Raw genomic sequence first — 23248 nt, 5'->3', positions numbered from 1 at the left:
TTATTTTTTTTGAGACAGAGTCTCAAAGTCTCGCCCTGTCACCCAGGCTGGAGGAGTGCAGTGGTGCAATCTCGGCTCACTGCAACCTCTGCCTCCTGGGTTCAAGCGATTCCCCTGGCTCAGCCTCCCGAGTAGCTGGGATTACAGGCACGTGCTACCATGCCTGGCTAATTTTTGTATTTTTAGTAGAGACAGGGTTTCACCATGTTGGTTAGGCTGGTCTCAAACTCTGACCTCGTGATCCACCTGCCTCGGCCTCCCAAAGTGCTGGGATTACAAGTATAAGCCACCGTGCCCAGCCAGTGTTTATTTTTTATAATGTTTATTGTTTATTTTCTGTTCTCCTACTAGAAAAAGTATCATAAAGAAGAGACTTTTCTTTCTCTTTCATCAATATATATAACAAGAACCTAGAACAGTGTCTAGTACACAGTACACACTCAATAAATACTTGTTGAGTGAGTGCATAGTCCAAAATGCCCTAAAGTAGTACAATTTTCAAAGTTCAAAAACATAGTTACCTTGCCATCAAAGATACTCAGCAATCACCAGCCACTTCACTCACATCTCGTCGGCCCAGAATTAGCTATTTGTATTGTCCCCACTCAATGAAAAAGGCCATTTTACATAGTTCAGCATTGGCTTATTGACAGTGTTTACTCACCAGTTGCAAAAATGAGGCAATTCTGTAGAGAAGACTCTCGATTTTGATGCGTTCTATTTCCAAAGGACAAGGCCCTGTGAAGTCTGCCATGGAGTACTGGCCGAGAGAAAGAAGGGCCTCTGTGCAGTGCTTGAGGGCCATTTCATAGTCCTGCCTCTTAAGTGATTCACATGCTTGTTCACATGACTTTTCCGCTCTTCTGTCTTCCATGACTCAGGGACAAAAATCCTACAGACAGGGAGAAAGAACAAGAGAAGGTTTTTAAAACTTATTAATTATAAATTCTAGCCCCATTCCTATCTCAGCTGGCTTAATTATCTATCTGAATACTCTCAGCTAGCCTTTTGATCAAGGTCATGGCTAAGCAGCAGCTATTGATGCTACAAAATCTATACTTCTCTTTGATATTTTATGAAGTCTTTACTAAGATTCAAGCAAAATGTCAATCATAAGCCAAGATCATACCAACAATATAACCAATTTATAAATGAGACAAATTTAGAAATGAAATATGACTGTGAATATTGCAAAGTATCCAACAAACCATACAGGATTCCCTTCTTAACCAAAGGGACAGAAACGTTTCATATCCAAACCTCCAAATTTCAGTTTCCTAATTTCATTCTCACAGTTCTGTGACCATGATTGCAGAAAACTAAAATCTATACCATGCAGGATTATTTCCCACCAATTAAAAAACTGGTTGGAACTGTTTGAACTGTCCATTAATTCAATTCAACAAACATTTCTCGAGGGCTAGGCCCTGTGCTAGCAGCAATGAATACTAAGACAGGGCATGTCATCACTGCTTTCAAGAAACTCAGATTCTAGCAAGAGAGGCAAAGCACAAATGAACAATTACAAAAAAGACTTATTCCATCTGCCTAAAGGCATGAGCTGATTGCAAAAGGTGAACAGGAGTTCACCATACAGATGATAGAGAGAGCAAATGCTAGCTTTTCAGAGAGAAGAATTCAAGTGAAATCACCAACCGCAGAAAATACACAGCCTAAACTCAAGGTACAGCAGAAAAGTAAGAGAAACTATGAATGACCTCAAATGCCACAACAAGAAGCGAGGGTTTTATTCCATAGGCAATGGAACAAGATGAAATTTTTTAAATAAGGAAGTAATCTATCAAATATAAGTCTGACTAGCTCTATAAAGAACTGGTTAGAAGCAGAAGAAACCACAGGCTTGCCACAGGGGAAGAAATGGCAAGCACTGCCATTAGTAAGAGATCACTAAAATAGTCCAAGTAAGAAATAGCAGGAGTTTACACATTGTTTCTCCCTAGCTATATCACTCATAGCAGGAGCAGTAAACTTGGACACAGAAGACCGACATCATTTGACCTGACATTCACAATACTGTACAAACAGTCACTCTTGCTGACCATCTCTGTCAGACTTACAGATTGCTTTCCATGCCTGCATCCACCTTCTCTCTCTCCTGCTCTTCCCTACCTTCCACCTTAACCAGCTGGCTTCCTGGTACTTCTTTGTCCCTTCCGCCTGCCTCCAGCCTACATATACATTCTCTGCCAGCCTTCCCGGCTTTGATAATGACACATGGGCCCTGTCCTCTCCTCACTGTGCTACAGCCATTTGCTGCCAATAAACTGCAGTGCAAGATGAGGGGAGAAAAGTCATTGATGGGCAGCCCATAGAGAGTGGCAAGAGGCAAGATGACAGACATCTGAAGAGGTCTAAGCCCCTTTAGCTTTTGAGATTCTTGGTCTACCAAAACAGTAGAAATAGCTAGGCAATGAGATAAGAAGAGTTCAAACAGGACTTCAACAGTATCTGTCAGCATTTGTTCAAAACTGGGGATTTACACATGTGGTACAATATAATATTCCCTACTTTTCTTAGTTTGGAATTTTTAATTTTAACACTTTTTTTGGGGACAGGGTCTGACTCTGTTACTAGGCTCGAGTGGAGTGGCACAATCACTGCTCACTGCAGCCTTGACCTGCCAGACTCAAGCAATCCTCCTAACTCAGTATCACAAGTAGCTGGGACTACAGGCATGCACCACCACGTCCGGCTAAATTGTTTTTATTTTATTTTTGTAGTGACGGGGTCTCCCTATGTTGCCCAGCCTGGTCTCAAACTCCTGGGCTCAAGCTGTCTTCCCGCTTCAGCCTGCCAAAGTGCTAGGATTACAAGTGTGAGCCACTGCACCAAGCTTAAATTAACATTTTATATAAAAAGAGAAATCTAATTGTGTTATTAAGATAATCTCCCCCCCCAGCCCCTCCAAAAAGAGTACTTATCTTTGGTTTTCTACATGGTTTCCATTTAAACTTCCTCAGGGGGCGGGGGAAGGGGCTGTAATTGCCAGTTTAGTTTAAGGGTAAGGGGATTTAAATATTTAAGTCACAGTTGGTATGTATGCTTCTTATACAAACATATATTGATGTGGGTGAAATCAATTATTCAACAAAAGTCAAAAACAATTTCTTTATCACTACAGCAATGTTGCCCATTAGACAAAGAGTGGCATTACAAAAGAATTACTAACTTATGATATAGTCCAGATATAAAATATCAACACTATTAACATTTTGGGCTTACCAATTTTTTGTTGTGGGCTGTTCTGTGCACTGTAGGTTATTTAGCAATCATTATCCCTAGTCCCTACCAGCTGATGCCAGCAGCACATCCCCTGACTTGTGACAACCAAATATGTCTCCAGTAAACATCTGTAGAGGGTAAAATCAGTTCTAGTTGAGAACTACTAACATAGACAAGCACACACTGCTTGCCAGATAACAGCAACACAAGATTCATAAGTCCATGGATACCAGAGGCCCTAGAATTAGCAAATCTTCCCTACAGAACTCCCAGCTCACATCCAGACAAACAATACAAAAAGAAGTAGTAAGAAAACAAAGCTAATAATGTACCAGCTAAAATCTTTCTTAGGAATGAGTATAGCACAGTGATCCAGAGCACAGACTAGGAGCCAGAGGACCTGTGTTCAGAATTCACCAGCTGCACCACTCTCCAGCTGCATGGCCTGAGGCAAGTGGGTTTACATGGATTATTTCAACTTGCTCACCTCTAAACTGGGAACACAACTAATACCTACCTCCTAGGGTTACTGTAAGGATTAAGTGAAATAATACCTATAAAGTACTTAAAAGAATGCCTGGGACATAAGTGCTCAATAAGTGTTAGCTATTATTATGTCCCTAAAATTCCTTATTTTCACTTTATATAAAGCTTTTTGGGGGGGGGGGGCGCGGACAGAGTCTCGCTCTGCAGCCCACGCTGGAGTGTAGTGGTGCAATCATAGCTCCTGTAGCTTCACATTTCGGAATGATCCTCCGGCCTCAGCCTCCCGAGAAGCTGGGACTACCGGTGCATGCCACCACAACTGGCTGATTTTTTTTTTATTTTTTCATAGAGACAGGGTCTCACTGTGTTGCCTAAGCTAGTCTTAAACTCTTCGCCTCAAAAGATCATCCCGCCTTGGCCTCCCCAGCCTATATAAAGCTGAAATCACTTTACTGATCTCAACATACAATAGAGTACAAACAATAAAGTATTATTCTATGTAATTACTTTACCTACTTGACAGAGGAATTATTTTCACCTATTTTCTCCATCTCAATACACGGTAATGATTACGCAAAGAACAGCCATTGGAGAAATAAGTATATCTGCAAGTCACTGATAAGGATTAGCTAAACCCTAAATCTGGCTATGAGGGATGATCACAAAGACTACTATCAACATTGATCCCCAAGCATATTAGTCAGAGAGATCTTGATAACATTAATATATAAGTAGAGATTAAGGGCAGAACTATGAATTTCAAGAGCTTTGAGAGGAAATGACTCAATTTATGACCCAGGTGCCTTCCTCAGAAGTGAATATCTACCCCGATTACCTTTGTTAATCAGGTCCTGATACCTAGTTTCCAAGGTCTACCTGAATCACAGTAGGGTCACCTAGCTGTAGTGTGGAACTCAATCCAATGCATGCTCCATTCAGCTGTTTTTTCGAGTTTTTCAGAAAACAGCATGACCTTACTGTACCCACTCCTTCTAAAGAAGCTAAAGTGGTTTATCAAGCATAAAAGCAAAACTGTCTGTCAAAGTCAAAATGAGAAAACATCTCAGGCCATGCTAAAATGGACTATGGATAATACACAGTGAGAGATCTAGAAGTGCTTCTAAACAAGGCCAGCTCCCAGATACACTTCAAGAGTGTAGCTGACACCCCTATCTAGGACATATCGATACATCTGTATCTATTGTATGTGATCCTGCTACCTGAACGGAACAGCCAGATTCAAGGGCAGATACTAAGTTGGGTCTCTAAGGATTTTTCCCATGGGGACAGAGTGGCACAGGGAATGGAAGTCACTGGAGCTGAGTCACATTAGGCACACTGATGTAGGAAGAAGCATCACATTCGCCCATTGCTGAGGTCCACCCCATCTGTCTTGACTCTCTTTCTCTTCCTGTTCAAAATTATCCAAACTTGGCTGGGCGTGGAGGCTGACGCCTGTGATCCCAGCTCTTTGGGAGGCAGAGGCGGGGGGATTACAAGGTCAGGAGATCAAGACCATCCTGGCTAACACAGTGAAACACTGTCTGTACTAAAAATACAAAAAATTAGCCGGGTGTGGTGGCACGTGCCTGTAGTCTCAGCTACTCGGGAGGATGAGGCAGGAGAACCGCTTGAACCCAGGAGGCGAAGGTTGCAGAGAGCTGAGATTGCACCTTTGCACTCCAGGCTGGGCGACAGAGCAAGACTCCTTCTCAAAGAAAAAAAAAACTATCCAAACTTCTATCAAAAGAACATAAAACACTAATTTCCTGCAAACTCCTATCCCTGTGAGAAACACTGACTTGGAGGATGTGACTTCACAAGCAAGAAAGCTGAAATCAGAAACCAGCACTCTAATCTAAATCCACTAACTCCTCTGATCTGCTGCTGACCTATAAAAAGAGACTAATACCATGCAATGAACATTAGTTGTTTTGCCACCAAATATCCATTCCCTTTCCTGGTAATAAAAGCTCACAATTTTCCTCTGAGAATTCACCTCCCCCCATCTCTCAGACCATGTGGTTCCTGAAGAGCATCCACCAGGATGTGGGGTGGCATGTGACACTAACTGGCCAATACGAGCCTCCCAGTCCTGAACACAGGGATTGGCTCAGGGTAGGACATATGACCCTGTAAGAGCCAATGAGACACCACGAGACTTGCTGAGGCTTCTGGGAAGGAAACTGATACTCCTTCCAGCTGAATCTAAATTCTGAGAAGCTACAGGTGGTTGAATATACCGCAGCCATTTTTCTTACAGTGTCAGTAACTGAAGTCTATACAAGAAAAAGCAGAGCTGATTCACAGGGAGAAACTGAGTCCTGAAGATATCACCTGACCCCTGAATCCAGCTCTGGCTAGCTGTACCTGGACTTCGAAGTTAGGTAAGCCAAGAAACTTTTTTCCAGCTGAAGTTAGTTTAGGTTGGTATTTCAGGCAGTTGGAACCAAGACAGTCTTAACTTAGATAATTTGATCAGTACCAAATGAGCTGATAATTGTCTTGTAAAACAGTGTATACACGATTATTAATAACAATGATCGTGTTATTTATTACTAATAACAGTAAGTGTAAAGAGAAAAAATAAGTGAGTATGGGAGACAAATGGCTTAGTGTGATATATGATTCTTCTGTGTCTTAAAAATATAAGCCTAGCTTTCCATGCCCATAGTGCTCACGCAAACACAATAAACGTTGCTAAAATCCACCAGACTTTCTGTAAGAAGTATGGCAAGCACCAACCTCACAAAGTGACACAGTACAAGAAGGGCAAGTATTCTCTGTATGCCCAGGGAAAGTGGCGTTATGACAGGAAACAGAGTGGCTATGGTTGAAAAACTAAGCCGATCTTCCAGAAAAAGGTTAAAACTACAAAGAAGACAGTGCTAAGACTTGAGTGTGTTGCGCCCAAACAGATCTAAGAGAATGCTGGCTATCAAAAATATCTAAGCATTTTGAACTGGAAGGAGATAAGAAGAGAAAGGGTCAAATGATCCAGTTCTACGTGTCTTTTATTATGAAGATAACAAAATCTTGAGTTTATGTTCAAAAAATATTATATATACATATATAAGCCCAAAGCATTTGTTTTAACAACTTATAAAGTTACTTCAGTAATAACAACAAGCTTTTACTGAATGTTCATTGTGGATTACATGTACATAATCTACTTTAATCCTCACAATGACCCTATAAAGTAGATATTAGAATTGTTATTATTATCATTCCCATTCACAGATGAGGAAACTGAAGCACAGAGTTAACTTACTGGGTAAGTTAACTCTCCCAGTTACACTGTAAACGACAGAAGCAGGATTCAAGTCAAGGCAGTCCGACAACTCCTACTTTTAGCCATGACACAGATTCTGAGCCCACAAGCAACTAAGGTTCTAATGCTATTCCAATGGAGTAAAAACTCAAAGTCCAGCACTCCCCAAGCACCAAATGTGACAGTAAAATATCATCTTTTAATTCTGAAACAGAGTTAACATAGTTCTGCATTATAAAAAGTATGTCTGTGTTAATAACCACAACGTTAGTGATTACCATTTTAAAAAATGTAAACACACACACACACACACACACACACCCCTAAGCCAATTATCTTCTTGGTTAAGCAAAAGTCCTATGTGTCTCAAGATGAAGGAGTGTATTAATTAGTACCGTCTTTCCATAAAATGGTAACATTTGCATCCTTCCACAAAAGTCAACTTTCAGAGAGTATCCAATCCCTAAGTTAATTTTTACCACTTTTATAAAACAGAAACTTGTTCTAAAATTGATTCATCTTACCACAATCTGACAAAAGAGAAAAATTGATAAATTTTACCAAAATTAAACATTTTTGTACTATGAAAGACACTGTTAAAAGAATGAAAGACAAGCTAGAGACTGGGAGACATTTTGTGCAAATCACTTATCTGAAAAAGGATTCAGGTCTGAACATATAAAGAACTCCCAGACAGGTGTGGTGGCTCACACCTGTAATCCTAGCACTTTGCGGGTGAATCACCAGGTCAAGAGATCAAGACCATCCTGGCCAACATGGTGAAACCCCATCTCTCCTAAAAATACAAAAATTATCTGGGCATGGTGGTGTGTGCCTGTAATCCCAGTTACTGGGGAGGCCAAGGCAGAAGAATCGCTTGAACACAGGAGGCAGAGGTTGCAGTGAGCCGAGATCGCACCACTGTACTCCAGCCTGGCAACAGGGCAAGACTCCACCTAAAAAAAAAAAAGAAGAAAAAAAAAGGAACTCCCAACAGTCAACAAAAAACCAAACAAAATCTGGGCAAAAGATTTCAACAGATACTCTGCAAAGAGGATATAAGGATAACAAACAAGCACATAAAAGGATGTTCAGGCCGGGCGCGGTGGCTCAAGCCTGTAATCCTAGCACTTCGGGAGGCCGAGACGGGCGGATCACAAGGTCAGGAGATCGAGACCACCCTGGCTAATACGGTGAAACCCCGTCTCTACTAAAGAATACAAAAAAAAAAAAAACTAGCCGGGTGACGAGGCGGGCGCCTGTAGTCCCAGCTACTTGGGAGGCGGAGGCAGGAAAATGGCGTAAACCTGGGAGGCGGAGCTTGCAGTGAGCCGAGATCCGGCCACCGCACTCTAGCCCGGGCGACAGAGCCAGACTCCGTCTCAAAAAAAAAAAAAAAAAAAAAAAAGGATGTTCAATGTTATTAACCATTAGGGAAATGCAAAACTAAAGCCATGATTAGATACACTACCTACCTATTAGAATGGCTAAATTAAAAATAATTGATAACACCAAATGATGTACAGTAATTGGAACCCTTATACATTGCTAGTAGGAATATAAAATGATTTAGCCACTCTGGAAAAAGGGTTTGCAGCTTCTTATAAAATCAAATACACACACTACACTACATGACCCAGCAATCCCCTTTGCCCCTCAGATACCACAGAGAAATAAAAACTATGTTCACACAAAGATCTGAACACAAATGTTCATAACAGCTCTATTCATAATTGCTAAAAAGTGGAAACAACTCAAATGTCCTTTAATGAGTGAAGAAACAGATCTCTTTGTGATATAAAACCACTCAGTAATAAAAAGGAACAAGCATTCAATATATGCAATAACGTGAAATAATCTCAAAAACATTATGTCACATAAAAGACCCCAGTCTCAAAAGCTGACATACTGCATGATTCCATTTATACAATCTTATTCTCAAAAAGATGAAACTATAAAAATGAAGAACAGATCAGTGGTTGCGAGCAGGTATAGGTTGGGTAGGGGTAACTATGAAAGAATAGCATGAGGAGTTTTTAGGGTGATGACACTGCCCTGTATCCTGACTGGGTGCACATGTGTTAAATTAGTAAAACTGTATAGCAAAAAACATCAATTTTACTGCATGTTTTTACGATAATATTGTAAAAATTATTTTTAAAATATGAATCTGAAAGTCACATTTGACTTTTTTTTTTTGAGACGGAGTCTCACTCTGTCGCCCAGGTTGGAGTGCAGTGGCGTGACCTCAGCTCACTGCAACTTCCGCCTCTCAGGTTCAAGCGATTCTTCTGCCTCAGCCTCCCAAGTAGCTGGGACTATAGGCGCCCACCACCACACCTAGCTAATTTTTGTATTTTTAGTTGAGAAAGGTTTCACCATGTTGGCCAGGATGGTCTCGATCTCTTGACCTCGTGATCCGCCCGCCTCGGCCTCCCAAAGTGCTGGGATTACAGGCGTGAGCCACTGCACCTGACCGAAATTATTTTTTAAAACTAAAAAGAAGGAGATACAGCGGGATAAGTGTGCTACGAATAAACAGAAAACCCATGCACTTCCCTTCTTGCATATGTAGGTTTTAGAGGCAAGAATGGAGCCTCAGAAAGAACCTCTCCAAAAGGAACAATGATTGAGCTCACTTGGCAAAAAATGTAGAATACTTCCGAAGAATTCATAGCTAGATGGCTGGTCCGGAACCAAAAGTAAATGCTGGAAGAAAAACAAAATCAATCTTTCCACTCCAAACCTCTGTCTGTGACAGTAAGAAGAATCACCAGACCACCTTGAAATCAAGTCACGAAATATAATTTCATTTTAAAAATCAGTTATATTCCTCAAATTAACTTCTCTTGTTAATGTAGTTACAGTCTTCTTTGATCTCAAAAAACCAAATCCTTTAACAGAGAGCCTTTAAGCAAAAGTAAACTGACCAAATAGCAAGAGACCACAGTAGTAACTAAAATTTCTTCTATCTAAATTCAAGATGATTTCTGCATCTCTGTCTTACACATTTGCCTATTAGAAAAAATATATGTATCTACCACATAATTAACTTAGGTGCAATGAATTAGACTGCATTTCTAAAGGTTTTAGAAGACTGACGAGTTAACGTTAAACATCATCACTATCTCCTTTGACAGAAATTACTAACACCCGTAATTGGTTCTTAATCAGACCCCAAGATATCTTTACTTCTTAGACTACATAAACAATAAAACTTAAAGGACAAATATAATAAAATGCACATTTCATTATACAACAAAACAAAAATTTAAATCAGAAGAATTGCTAGAAAAAATTGGATATCCACATTTCTTAAGTTAGTTATTTGCCATTAATTCTTCTAATTGTTTTCCTTGTGGAAATCTGGTTACTAACGTGAAACTAGAAAGTAAATACACTTTGGGAGGCCCAGGCAGGCAGACTGCTGAGCTTAGGAGTTCTAGACGAGCCAGGACAACATGGCGAAACCCCGCCTCTACCACAAATACAAAAAATTAGCTGGGAGCGGTGGCACACACCTGTAGTCCCAGCTACTTGGAAGCTGAGACACGAGAATCACTTGAACCCTGGAGGCAGAGGTTGCACTGAGCAGAGTCAGCAGAGATCATGCCACTGAACTTCAGCCAAGGTGATAGAGCGAGACTTTGTCTCAAAAAAAAAATTTTTTTATTGTGACAAAAGAAAGAAAAGCCAAAGTGATACATTATTATTATTATTATTATTAGAGACAGAGTTTCACTCTTGTTGTCCAGGCTGGAGTGCAATAGCGTGATCTCGTGATCTCGGCTCACTGCAACCTCTACCTCCCGGGTTCAAGAGATTCTCCTGCCTCAGCCACCCGGGTAGCTGGGATTACAGGCATGCACCACCACACCTGGCTAATTTTGCATTTTTAGTAGAGATGGGGTTTCTCCATATTGGTCAGGTTGGTCTCAAACTCCCAACCTCAGGTAATCTGCCCGCCTCAGACTCCCAAAGTGCTGGGATTACAGGCATGAGCCACTGCACCCAGCTGATACATTATTAAAATAACCCAAGTGAAGAGGAAAAAAGCCTATCAGAATGTGCCCCTTTCCCCACTGAGCAGCAAGGCCCTGGTGAGCCAGTGTGGCTAAGGTGTATCATGCTTCCACATGGAGAAAAAGTATGACTTTAGAGATGGCACAGTAACTCTGAAATGCCCATAAAATAATGTCAAAGCTCATTAACAGATATCGGGCCACTGCCAATCTGGCTACAACCTAACTTGCCCATTACCTCAACACAGGTCCCAAGTACATAGTCAGGCCTCTGAGATACTGATAACATTGTTCCCTCTGTCCAGAACATCCTTTCCTTGCCTCTCTCTGGATCTAAATCTACCCAGATTTTAACAAATGCTTCAAGATCTACTTCTCTAAGATGCTCTCCTCCCAAAACTAAAGAGCATTACTTCCTATAGAATTAATTGGCCTCTGAATCACCTATTATCTTGAATTAAATGTATTGTGTAAAATGCCTTATCTGCCCAACACAACTATCTTATAAATTAGAGTCCATTTTACACCATTTTTATCCCCATGACAACCATTCAATTCACTAAAACCATTCCATAAATAATTAAATTTCCCAAAGATGACCTAAAATAGCCTAAATGCCAAGCATACCAAGAACTGTCCTATACCAAATTCAGTTCTCATTAGCATGTCAAGTCACAAAGAGGCATGTTGTATTACCTTTGTTCATCTGCATTTTTCCAAAACTGGAATCTATATGGTCCTATAGTATACACAGGCAAAATATTCTGCAAAGTAGTTTTACTCATTGTACTGTGCTTAATATTCAGTCAGACTTGCATTTTTCGCTAAAACATGAAATCACTGAGTATGCAAGAAGCATTAGAAGAGAGACTAAGCCTACAGAGAAGAAAACTAAAAACTTAAGATCATCAACCATGGTCTATTTTGAATAATCACTTTCATAAAGAGGTAAATTCTCTTAAATTTCAGAATAAATGGAATTTAGTAAAGTATAAACTGTTTAAAATACATAAAATAAACATTCAGATGGGCCTTCTGCCATCTGTTTTAGTGACTGAGATAAACTGAATTTTCTAAAAATTATATCAACAGCTAAAATTGAGATTTTTTTTCTATCTATTACTTTGATTTTTCCTGATCCATTTTTCAGGATTTCCAGCAATTCTGTAGCTTCAAGAATTCCAAATTATTTCTTGAAGAGTTTGAGCCTCTTCCCAAATCACTTAACATGCTTACTAATTTAAAAGATATGAAGAAACACAAAAGCCACACTTAAGAAGCAAGCAAGGCAGGGCACAGTGGCTCATGCCTGTAATCCCAGTACTTTGGGAGGCTGAGGTGGGCAGATCACGAGGTCAAGAGATGGAGACCATCCTGACCAACGCGGTGAAACCCTGTCTCTACCAAAAACACAAAAATTAGCCGGGGTTGGTAGCACATTTCTGTAATCCCAGCTACTTGGAAGGCTGAGGCAAGAGAATCACTTGAACCTGGGAAGCAGAGGTTGCAGTGAGCTAAGACAGCGGCATTGCACTTCAGCCTGGCGGCAGAGTGTGACTCCATTTCAAAAAAAAAAAAAAAAAAGCAAGCAAGCAAATTATACTAAAAGACTGACTTCTAGAAAAGGTTACTGCTTGCCAAGAAAATTATATAACTATAAAACATTGCTTATTCTTTTTATTTCTTGATTTTCCCTTCCAGATTATCTGTGTAGACACAGAATCATATTACTACCACCACCACTACTATCACAGTCCCTTAAAAGCCATCTTCAATTTACCAACAGATTATGTTCTAATGTTGTATTTTCAAATCAGACTTTAAAACTCAGAACAGAGTTTTCTATACAATGTTAACAATAAGGTTACTGGGAAGATTTGAAGTGACAAAAGCAAGTTATAAAATAATATATATGATATAATCCCATTTTGTAAGTAAAAACAAACATTATAAAATAATTGTCATCTCATTTTTGTAAAACATGTTAAGTATTGAATATTTTGCATAAGAAAATCAGGAAGAATGAGAAACAGTCTAATCATGAAGAAAATATCAGAGAATCCCAAACTGAGGACCATTCTATTAAATATATAAATAGTACTCCTGAAAACTGTCATGAAAAACAAAGTCTGAGAAGCTATCACAGCCCAAAAAAGACTAAGAAGACAAAATCACTACATTCATTGCAGGATTCTGGATAGATTCTGGAACAGAAAAAGGACATTAGTGGGAAAACTTGTGAAATCCAAATAAAGTCTAAAAATTAGTTAATAGAAATGTACCAACAATGGTTTCTTACATTTGACAAACATGCCGTGGAAACTTAAGACATTAACAATGGGGGAAACTGGGTAAAGAGGTTATGAGAACTCTGACCTACACGTCTAACTTTTCTGTAAATCTAAAAGTATTCCAAAATTAAAAGCTTATTACAGGCTGGGTGCAGTGGCTCACCCCTGTGATCCCAGCACTTTGGGAGGCCGAGACAGGTGGATCACTTGAGATCAGGAGTTCAAGACCAGCCTGGCCGACATGGTGAAACCCTGTCTCTACTAAAAATACAAAAATTACCCAGGCGTGGTGGCAGGTGCCTGTAATCCCAGCTACTCAGGAGGCTGAGGCAGGAGAACTGCTTGAACTCGGAACTCAGGAGGGGGAGGTTGCAGTGAGCCGAGATCACAGTGTACTCCAGCCTGCAACATAGAGCGAGACTCCGTCTCAAAAAAAAAAAATTTTTTACTACTAAAATAAAAGTGGATATCTCCAGGTGATGCCATTACAGCTTTTTTATTCATCTGTATTTTATAATTTTTTTTTCAAGATGGAGTCTCGCTCTGCCACCCAGGCTAGAGTACAGTGGTACAATCTCAGCTCACTGCAACCTCCATCTCCCAGATTCAAGCGATTCTCCTGCCTCAGCCTCCCGAGTAGCTGGGATTACAGGCATGCACCACCATGCCAGGCTATGCCCGGCTAATTTTTGTATTTTTAGCAGAGACAGGGTTTCACCATGTTGGCCAGGTCGGTCTCGAACTCTTGACCTCGTGATGTGCCCGCCTTGGCCTCCCAAAATGTCGGGATTACAGGCGTGAGCCACTGTGCCTGGCATTGTATTTTATAATTTTTAACAAGCAGCAAGTTTTCGTTGTCATGGAAAACGAAAAGATTTAGTCCCAGAAGACTTAATTTGCCCAAAGACACAAAATTGAGGCAGCATAGGAATTCTGGAATTAATCCTCTTTCTCTTTACTCTAGACCCCATGCAGAGACCTAAGAACATATCCTATTAAACTTTTTGACTCTCCATATTTGCTAATACACAAAATTTAAGGTCACCAAATTACTTTTGCTTCACCATTTGCTTCACTGTAATTGATGCAGAGGGAGGAAACAGATGAAACAACACACAGAGCGGTTGAAGGTGGACAGTGGGTACACGGGCATTGATTACACTCTTCTTTCTACTTTTGTATGTCTGAAAATGTCCATAATAAAAAACTTTTAATTAAAAAGCCTGGGCTGAGCATGGTGGCTCATGCCTGTAATCCCAGCACTTTGGGAGGCCAAGGTGGGTGGATCACTTGAGTTCAGGAGTTCGAGACCAGCCTAGTCAACTGAGTGAAACCCTGTCTCTACTAAAAATACAAAAATTAGCTGGACATGGTGGCACATGACTGTAATCCCAGCTACTGGGGAAGCTGAGGCAGGAGAATTGCTTGAACCCAGGAGGCACAGGTTGCAGTGAGTCGAGAACACACCATTGCACTCCAGCCTGGGCAAATAAGCAAGACTCTGTCTCAACAAACATAAAAAAAAAAAACCAGCCTGGCCAACATGGTGAAACCCCAAATCCACTAAAAATGCAAAAATTAGCTGGGTGTGGTAGCACACCCCTGTGATCCCAGCTACTTGGGAAGCTGAGGTGGGAGAATCACTTGAACCTGGGAGGCGGAGACTGCAGTGAGCTGAGATTGCACCACTGCACTCCAGCCTGGGTGACAGAGCAAGACCCCATCTCAAAAAAATAAAAATAAAAATAAAAAAATAAAATAGGCCAGGCGCGGTGGCTCAAGCCTGTAATCCCAGCACTTTGGGAGACCGAGACGGGTGGATGACGAGGTCAGGAGATCGAGACCATCCTGGCTAACACAGTGAAACCCCATCTCTACTAAAAAATACAAAAAACAGGCCGGGCGCGGTGGCTCAAGCCTGTAATCTCAGCACTTTGGGAGGCCGAGACGGGTGGATCACGAGGTCAGGAGATCGAGACCATCCTGGCTAACATGGTGAAACCCCGTCTCTACTAAAAATACAAAAAACAGCCGGGCTCAGTGGCTCAAGCCTGTAATCCCAGCACTTTGGGAGGCCGAGACGGGCGGATCACAAGGTCAGGAGATCGAGACCATCCTGGCTAAAACGGTGAAACCCCGTCTCTACTAAAAATACAAAAAACTAGCCAGGCGAGGTGGCGGGCGCCTGTAGTCCCAGCTACTCGGGAGGCTGAGGCAGGAGAAGGGTGTGAACCCGGGAGGCGGAGCTTGCAGTGAGCTGAGATCCAGCCACTGCACTCCAGCCTGGGAGACAGAGCCAGACTCCGTCTCAAAAAAAAAAAAAAAAAATACAAAAAACTAGCCGGGCGAGGTGGCGGGCGTCTGTAGTCCCAGCTACTCGGGAGGCTGAGGCAGGAGAATGGTATGAACCCGGGAGGTGGAGCTTGCAGTGAGCCGAGATAGCGCCACTGCGCTCCAGCCTGGGCGACAGAGCGAGACTCCGTCTCAAATAAAAAATAAAAACAAATAAAAAATAAAGTCCTCACTCCCCAACATAACTATGCCACTTCCCACTCTATTGAGCACTGTTGCCTAGGTGAGGAGACACCACTGCTGAGAACTTTCGGCATTTCTCGGTGTGAAGCAGAGAGAAGTCATGGACTGGGAATCTTGAAGCTTCCATCTTGGTTCTGCTTTAATCAATTGTGAGACCTCACTGATTCCTCTAACTTTTCAGGGCCCTAAACTTCCTTAGCTGTTGCCCCAATAAACCTCTGAAGTTCCTTCTAAGATTAAAATTCTGATTTCAACTTTCTACCAGCTCCTTAAACTCAACACAATCAAAACCAAATTCATCTTCATTCTAAACTCCTAAGAGCCACTCTCCCTCCTGACTTCCCTATTCTTTTTTTTTCTTAATGTCCCATTCTTCCAGCCACCCAACCATAAAAACCACAGCCTCATCTCTGACTTGAGATGTAGAACTCAAGTTCTATATAAACCCCTGCCCCCGTCTCTACTAAAAATACAAAAATTAGACAGGCATGGTGGCAAGTGCCTGTAATCCCAGCTACTCAGGAGGCTGAGGCACGAGAATAGCTTGAACTCAGGAGGCAGAAGTTGCAGTGAGCTGAGAACATACCACTGCACTCCAGCTTGGGCGAAGAAGCGAGACTCCATCTCAAAAAAAAGAGAGAGAGAGAGACAGAAAGAGATAGAACTTTGGGAGGCCAATGCAGGTGGATGGCTTGAGCTCAGGAGTTCAAGACCAGCCTGGGCAATGTGGTAAGACTCCATCTCTACAAAAAATACAAAAGTTAGGTGGGCGTAGTAGCTCGTGCCTGTAATCTCAGCTACTAGAGAGGCTGAGGCGAGAAAATCGCTTGAACCCAGGAGGCAGAGGTTGCAGAGGGCCGAGATCGAGCCACTGTACTTAAAAAAAAAAAAAAAAAAGAGGCCGGGCGTGGTGGCTCAAGCCTGTAATCCCAGCACTTTGGGAGGCCGAGACGGGCGGATCACGAGGTCAGGAGATCGAGACCATCCTGGCTAACACGGTGAAACCCCATCTCTACTAAAAAATACAAAAAATTAGCCGAGCGAGGTGGCGGATGCCTGTAGTCCCAGCTACTCGGGAGGCTGAGGCAGGAGAATGGCGTAAACCCGGGAGGCGGAGCTTGCAGTGAGCTGAGATCCGGCCACTGCACTCCAGCCTGGGCGACAGAGCGAGACTCCGTCTTAAAAAAAAAAAAAAAAAAAAGAAAGGGCCAGGCGCGGTGGCTCACGCCTGTAATCCCAGGACTTTGGGAGACCTAGGCGGGTGGATCACGAGGTCAGGAGATGGAGACCATCCTGGCTAACACAGTGAAACCCCGTCTCTACTAAAAATACAAAAAATTAGCCGGGCGGGTGCCTGTAGTCCCAGCTACTCGGGAGGCTGAGGCAGGAGAATGGCGTGAACCTGGGAGGTGGAGCTTGCAGTGACCCGAGATTGCGCCACTGCACTCCAGACTGGGAGACAGCGAGACTCCGCCTCAAAAAAAAAAAAAAGAAATAAAGAAAACAAAAAAAAAACAGATACAGAATTAACTGTTCCCACCCTACCCCATCTAATTAGTCACCACATCTCTCCATTTAACCTCCAAAATAATTCTTGAATCCTTTCCATGACCACCAACTCCATTCAGGCTCCCATAGCCCTCCCTTAGACTACTACGAACCCAACTAAAGGCCCAGTCTCTCAATTCTCTTCCCTACAATCCATCATACTCATCCTTACTCTAACATTCAAGAAACACCAAGGCCAAGCGTGGTGGCTCAGGTCTGTAATCCCAGCACTTTGGGAGGCCAAGTGCTTCAGGCCAGGAGTTCAAGACAGCCTGGGGAACACAGCATCCCCTAACTTTATAAAAAATAAAAATAAGAAAAAGTTAAACATTAAAAAAAAGAACTCAGACCGGGCGCGGTGGCTCAAGCCTATAATCCCAGCACTTTGGGAGGCCGAGACGGGTGGATCACGAGGTCAGGAGATCGAGACCATCCTGGCTAACACGGTGAAACCCCGTCTCTACTAAAAAATACAAAAAACTAGCCGGGCGAGGTGGCGGGCGCCTGTAGTCCCAGCTACTGGGGAGGCTGAGGCAGAAGAATGGCGTAAACCCGGGAGGCGGAGCTTGCAGTGAGCTGAGATCCGGCCACTGCACTCCAGCGCAGGCGACAGAGCGAGACTCCGTCTCAAAAAAAAAAAAAAAGAACTCCCCAAAACCCAGTCCTCATCTATTGGCACTTACCTTCCATTATGTTCCTTTATGTATCCTAGGACCCAGGAAACTTGAATATGCAATTTCCTGACACCCACATTTCTGATATAACCCCCAGACTTCCCTCCAGAATGCCCTTTTCCCTTTGCTTCTCGGCTTCCTGGTGGTGTGATTTAAATGCCACCTCTTCAGTTGAAGCGTTCCCTGATATTCCCAAGGAGGTAGTATCGCTCCCTCCACTTAATCCCGAAGCACCTTGTATGGCCCCCTTCAATGGCTCCTATTAGTCCTTTCATTTGTGGGGGCCCCATTCTCTCTACAGATAATGTTTCCTTTATCTCTGGATCCCTCAGAACAGAGCTTCTCAAAGGGTGTGCCATGGCACACTGGTATGCCCTGAATGAGTTAAAGATGGCCTAGACAGTTGTGGTCTTCTCAGCAATCCAAGCAGCCACAAAGAGACAATAGAAGGCCAGGCATGGTGGCTCACGCCTGTAATCCCAGCACTTTGGGAGGCCGAGGCGGGTGGATCATGAGGTCAGGAGTTCAAGACCAGCCTGAACAACACTGGTGAAACCCCACCTCTACTAAAAATACAAAAAATAGCAGTGCATGGTAGTGCGAGTCTGTAATCCCAGATACTCAGGAGGCTGAGGCAGCAGAATCACTTGAACCAGTGAGGCGGAGGTTGCAGTGAGTCAAGATCATGTCACTGCACTCCAGCCTGGGCAACAGAGCGAGACTCCATCTCAAAAAAAAAAAAGAGAGACAACAGAAGCCAGAACCCACAAATGGTCAAGCCTCAAGCAGTGTCCTGCTTCAACCCAGCACATGCCATCACAGGAACTCGAGAACCACTCAGAGGTCACAGTGATACAAAGGGGCTCACAGCGGATGCCCAATAAATACTTGCTGAACTGAATCCTGGAATAATCCATCTGTTCCCCTTCAACCACTCTTCCCAAGATTATTTACCATTTCGACCATACTCTCTTATAAACAATTTGTACTGACCATGTTATACAAGCTTTACCAAAGCCTACAATAGTTAACTGCATAATACAGCAACAGATATCAACAAACAATTCACCATAAAGAGGCTCAAATAGTTAAATTCAACATTATATAACAAATAAATGAAAGTGCCATTTTACACTACTAAATTCACAAAAACTTCTGAGGAAAAAATGGTTTTCTGTACTACTTATGGTAAAACAGGTGTATCCATATCTCTTAGGAGCACAAACTAGTATAACACCCTTGAAAACAGTAGGACAATATATGTGAAGAGCCATAAAAACATTGATACCCTTGAACATAATAATAGACTCCAAAATTTATCCTTAAGATATCATTAGAAAAAATGCGCCGGGCGCAGTGGCTCAAGCCTGTAATCCCAGCACTTTGGGAGGCCAAGACGGGTGGATCACGAGGTCAGGAGATCGAGACCATCCTGGCTAACATGGTGAAACCCCGTCTCTACTAAAAAATACAAAAAAACTAGCCAGGCAAGGTGGCGGGCGCCTGTAGTCCCAGCTACTCGGGAGGCTGAGGCAGGAGAATGGCCTAAACCCGGGAGGTGGAGCTTGCAGTGAGCTGAGATCCGGCCACTGCACTCCAGCCTGGGCGACAGAGCGAGACTCCGTCTCAAAAAAAAAAAAAAAAGGAAAGAAAAAATGCAACAATATCTACAATGATGTAGATTAAAGTGTTAAGTGAAAACCAGCCAGACAGCAGTATAAATACTTAACATAAAAAGACTCAGGTAAATTGTAGCATGACTTGATGAAATTATTTTTGCAGCCTTTCAATATATAAAGTTAAATTATAAAATCTGAAAGATGTAAATGTTTCATGATACAGCAAGTTTTTAAAAATCAAACTATAATGTATCATAATTTAAAATGAATTTTAAAAATGTATATTTTGAAATGAAATGCCAAAAAGAAAATCAATTGTCTTAGGATAATAACCCAACATTTAACAATTTATTTAATATCAATTTATTCAACATTAAGTAATAAAGTTCTACCCTACTGAGGAAACAAAGGGGTTCCAGGAAACAAGCTTGATAAAGTCTCAAAAGGACCACCCCTCCCTTCTACTGCTCACTTTGGCCTTGACTAGGTGTTTTCATACTCTCCTTGGTCATGATGACCTATAACTAACCCAAACCCAAATTTTCAAGGACAAGCCAACTGCCTCAATTGGTCCTCTGACCATCCCTATGAACCAGTGGGAGACACATCATGCAAAAAGAGCAAACATCAAGAAACAAAGAACCTGGCCAGGCGCGGCGGCTCACGCCTGTAATCCCAGCACTTTGGGAGGCCAAGGCGGGTAGATCACCTGAGGTCAGGAATTCGAGACCAGTCTGACTAACATGGCAAAGTCCCAGCTACTAGGGAGGCTGAGGCAAGAGAATCGCTTGAACCCAGGAGGCAGAGGTGGCAGTGAGCCGAGATCCCACCAGTACACTCCAGCCTGGGTGACAGAGTGAGACTCTGTCTTGAAAAAAAATTTTTTTGTTTATTGCTTTAACAATTTACTTCTTTATTACTTTAACCAGTCAGCAAGTACTCAGCCCAAGTTTCACTGTAAACCCTAAAAATATACCGTATTGGCACACTAAAATCTCTGGGATTCTCAAGGCCAACTTGCTGACTTAGCAGTGAACTCTATCAGTTAAAAGGCAGTGTGGACTCAGACAAATCAAAGAACCAGGGGCCAGGAGACCTGAGAACAATTAAAAGCAAAATGTAGATAGTTTTTTTTTTAACGACAAAAAACACAAAGCTAAAAAGTCCAGCTTAAACCAGATGAGTAAAAAAAAATAGCTGGAGATACTCTTTTAAGTCTTACACAGCCAAAGTGCAAAAGGGAGGATGGAAAGTCATTTTATTAAGAGCTGAAGCTACCCGGGCACAGTGGCTCACATATGTAATCCCAGCACTTTGAGAGGCCAAGGCGGGTGGATCACTTGAGGTCAGGAGTTCGAGACCAGCATGAACAACATGGTGAAACCCCATCTCTAGCAAAAATACAAAATTAGTCAGGCGTGGTGGGGCACACCTATAGTCTCAGCTACTTGGGAGGCTGAGGCAGGAAAATCGCTTGAACCCAAGAGGCAGAGGTTACAGTGAGCTAAGATTGCCCCACTGCACTCCAGCCTCGGCAACGAGAGCGAGACTCCGTCTCAAAAAAAAAAAAAAGAGCTGAAGCGTTATGCAGATGACATCTCACAAAAGACAAGTATTGAAAATTCATGGCCAGGTATGGTGGCTCACACCTGTAATCCCGGCACTTTGACAGGCTGAGGCAGGTGGATCATGAGGTCAGGAGTTCGAGACCGGCCTGGCCAACATAGTGAAACCCCACCTTTACTAAAAATACAAAAAAATTAGCCAGGTGTGGAGGTGGGCGCCTATAATTCCAGCTACTTGGGAGGCTAAGGTAAGGAGAATCTCTTGAACCTGGGAGGCAGAGGTTGCAGTGAGCTGAGATTGTGCCACTGCACTCCAGCCTGGGTGACAGTGCCAAGACTCCGTCTCTCAAAAAAAAAAAAAAAAGAAAATTAATTAAAAAATAATTTTAGACCGGGTGCGGTGGGTCACGCCTGTGATCCTGGCACTTTGGGAGGCCGAGGTGGGTAGATCACCTGAGGTCAGGAGTTTGAGGCCAGTCTGGCCAAAATGGTGAAATCCTGTCTCTAATATACAAAAATTAGCTGGGCGTGGTGGTAAGCACCTGCAATCCCAGCTACTCGGGAGGCTGAGGCAGGAGAATCACTTGAACCCAGGAAGCGGAGGTTGCAGTGAACTGAGATGGTGTCACTGCACTCCAGCCTAGGTGACAAGAGCGAAACTCCATCTCAAAAATAATAATAACAATTTTAACTCTGATGCTCAAAAGGAAAGCATTAAAAGCCTTCTAATTTATTTCTGTAGTATCACCATTTCCTAAGTATAATAATGAAAGATGAAGATACCTTAGCTGACCAAGAAGATTAAATACTGTGAAATAATACATACTCAAGACTTAACTGTTTTTAATTAACAGGCATTGTAGTAAAAGGTAAATAATCTGAAAGACTAATAGTATCAATAGAGGTAGTACAACAACTAGGAAAAAAAGTTCAACCTTTTGTTTCTATTGATATGTTTGTTCTCAGTATTTAGATCCTCAAAACTGCAGATATATATAATCATTCATGACACTACGTAAACATCAGATAACAGGAAAAACAATTCAATACTTAACCAAGTTCATTGGAGAACAAAGTAATCGCCACTGAAGAATGTTGACACAAAAACTGAAGGACCTCTCAAGTTCCAATAGCACACAGAGAGGCTGAGCCCCTATGCAGTTACTCATCTGAACGGAAGTGGAAGATTAACCTACCCTCACTCTTTTCACACACACTAACCTGACAAGGCAGCAGGCAGTCTCTTGGGAGCTTGTTCATCATTCAGTCTGTTCCAGAAGTAACCGATTCCGTTAGCATCTGTGCCTTCAGGTTACCACCGTTTCACTACAGCCCTGTATCACTTCACCCTTGTCCCACCTTATTCTTTCAGGCATTATAAAATTCTTGTTTTCTAAATAAACTTCTCCTAAACCTTACTCACCTGCAGTTCACTGCACTGGGTATCACCCAAATAGCCCATCAGAGCTCTTTATAATTTCTGAAAGACAAAGAAGAAAGTTTTTTTAATACATAGTAGAAAACACCATTCACCAAGGTATCAGTTCCAAAGCGTTTGTATCCAATACTCCCCAGCATATGGTGTTTTGGTCCACACTAGTTCAATAAAATGTAGCATGACCAGCACTGGACCAAGAGTCTTGAGATAAGCCTCCGAAGATTAAAAACAAGCTTGGTTTAATGTTGCTACTACTGAGCTGTGTGACCTTGAGCAATTCATTTAATTTCTTCAGGCCTAATTTCCTTACCTGGAAAATAAGTCACTCAGACTAGCTAGAGAAAGAAGAGCACAGGCTTTCCAGAAAGAACACCAGCTCCACTACTTTACTGGTCTCGTGACATTACGTTAGTTGAGTCACACTTAAGCCTGAATTTCTTCCTTTGTAAAATGGAAATAACTATCTCGTGAGTTGCTATGAGAATTAAAGGAGATGATGAGTTATAAAAAGCCTATAGTAAATATACTGTGCATATATCTTAAAATTCAACAGATG

At 42.1% G+C, this 23248-nt stretch overlaps 1 protein-coding gene across 5 annotated transcripts in view; it reads right to left on the bottom strand.

Moving 5' to 3' along the window:
• Positions 1-23248, bottom strand: part of HELZ (helicase with zinc finger) — a 194101-nt gene that overhangs the window by 160618 nt on the left and 10235 nt on the right. For 4 of the 5 annotated variants that reach the window (XM_033183899.1, XM_033183898.1, XM_033183902.1 and 1 more), the window contains 2 exons: positions 22678-22734; positions 665-892 (listed from right to left, as the gene is read on the bottom strand). In XM_033183899.1, the coding sequence (XP_033039790.1) occupies positions 665-874 (210 nt within the window). In that variant the 5' untranslated portion in view covers positions 875-892; positions 22678-22734. Of the gene's footprint in view, positions 1-664; positions 893-22475; positions 22626-22677; positions 22735-23248 lie in introns of those variants that run through there. The other variant, XM_033183901.1, reaches the window with a different exon arrangement.

The sequence above is a fragment of the Trachypithecus francoisi genome, unplaced genomic scaffold (assembly GCF_009764315.1).
Source record: "Trachypithecus francoisi isolate TF-2019V2 unplaced genomic scaffold, Tfra_2.0 Lachesis_group20, whole genome shotgun sequence".
Classification (NCBI taxonomy): Eukaryota; Metazoa; Chordata; class Mammalia; order Primates; family Cercopithecidae; genus Trachypithecus; species Trachypithecus francoisi.
Note: the sequence above shows the minus strand (reverse complement) of the source record. Positions and strands in the feature narration are given on the sequence as shown.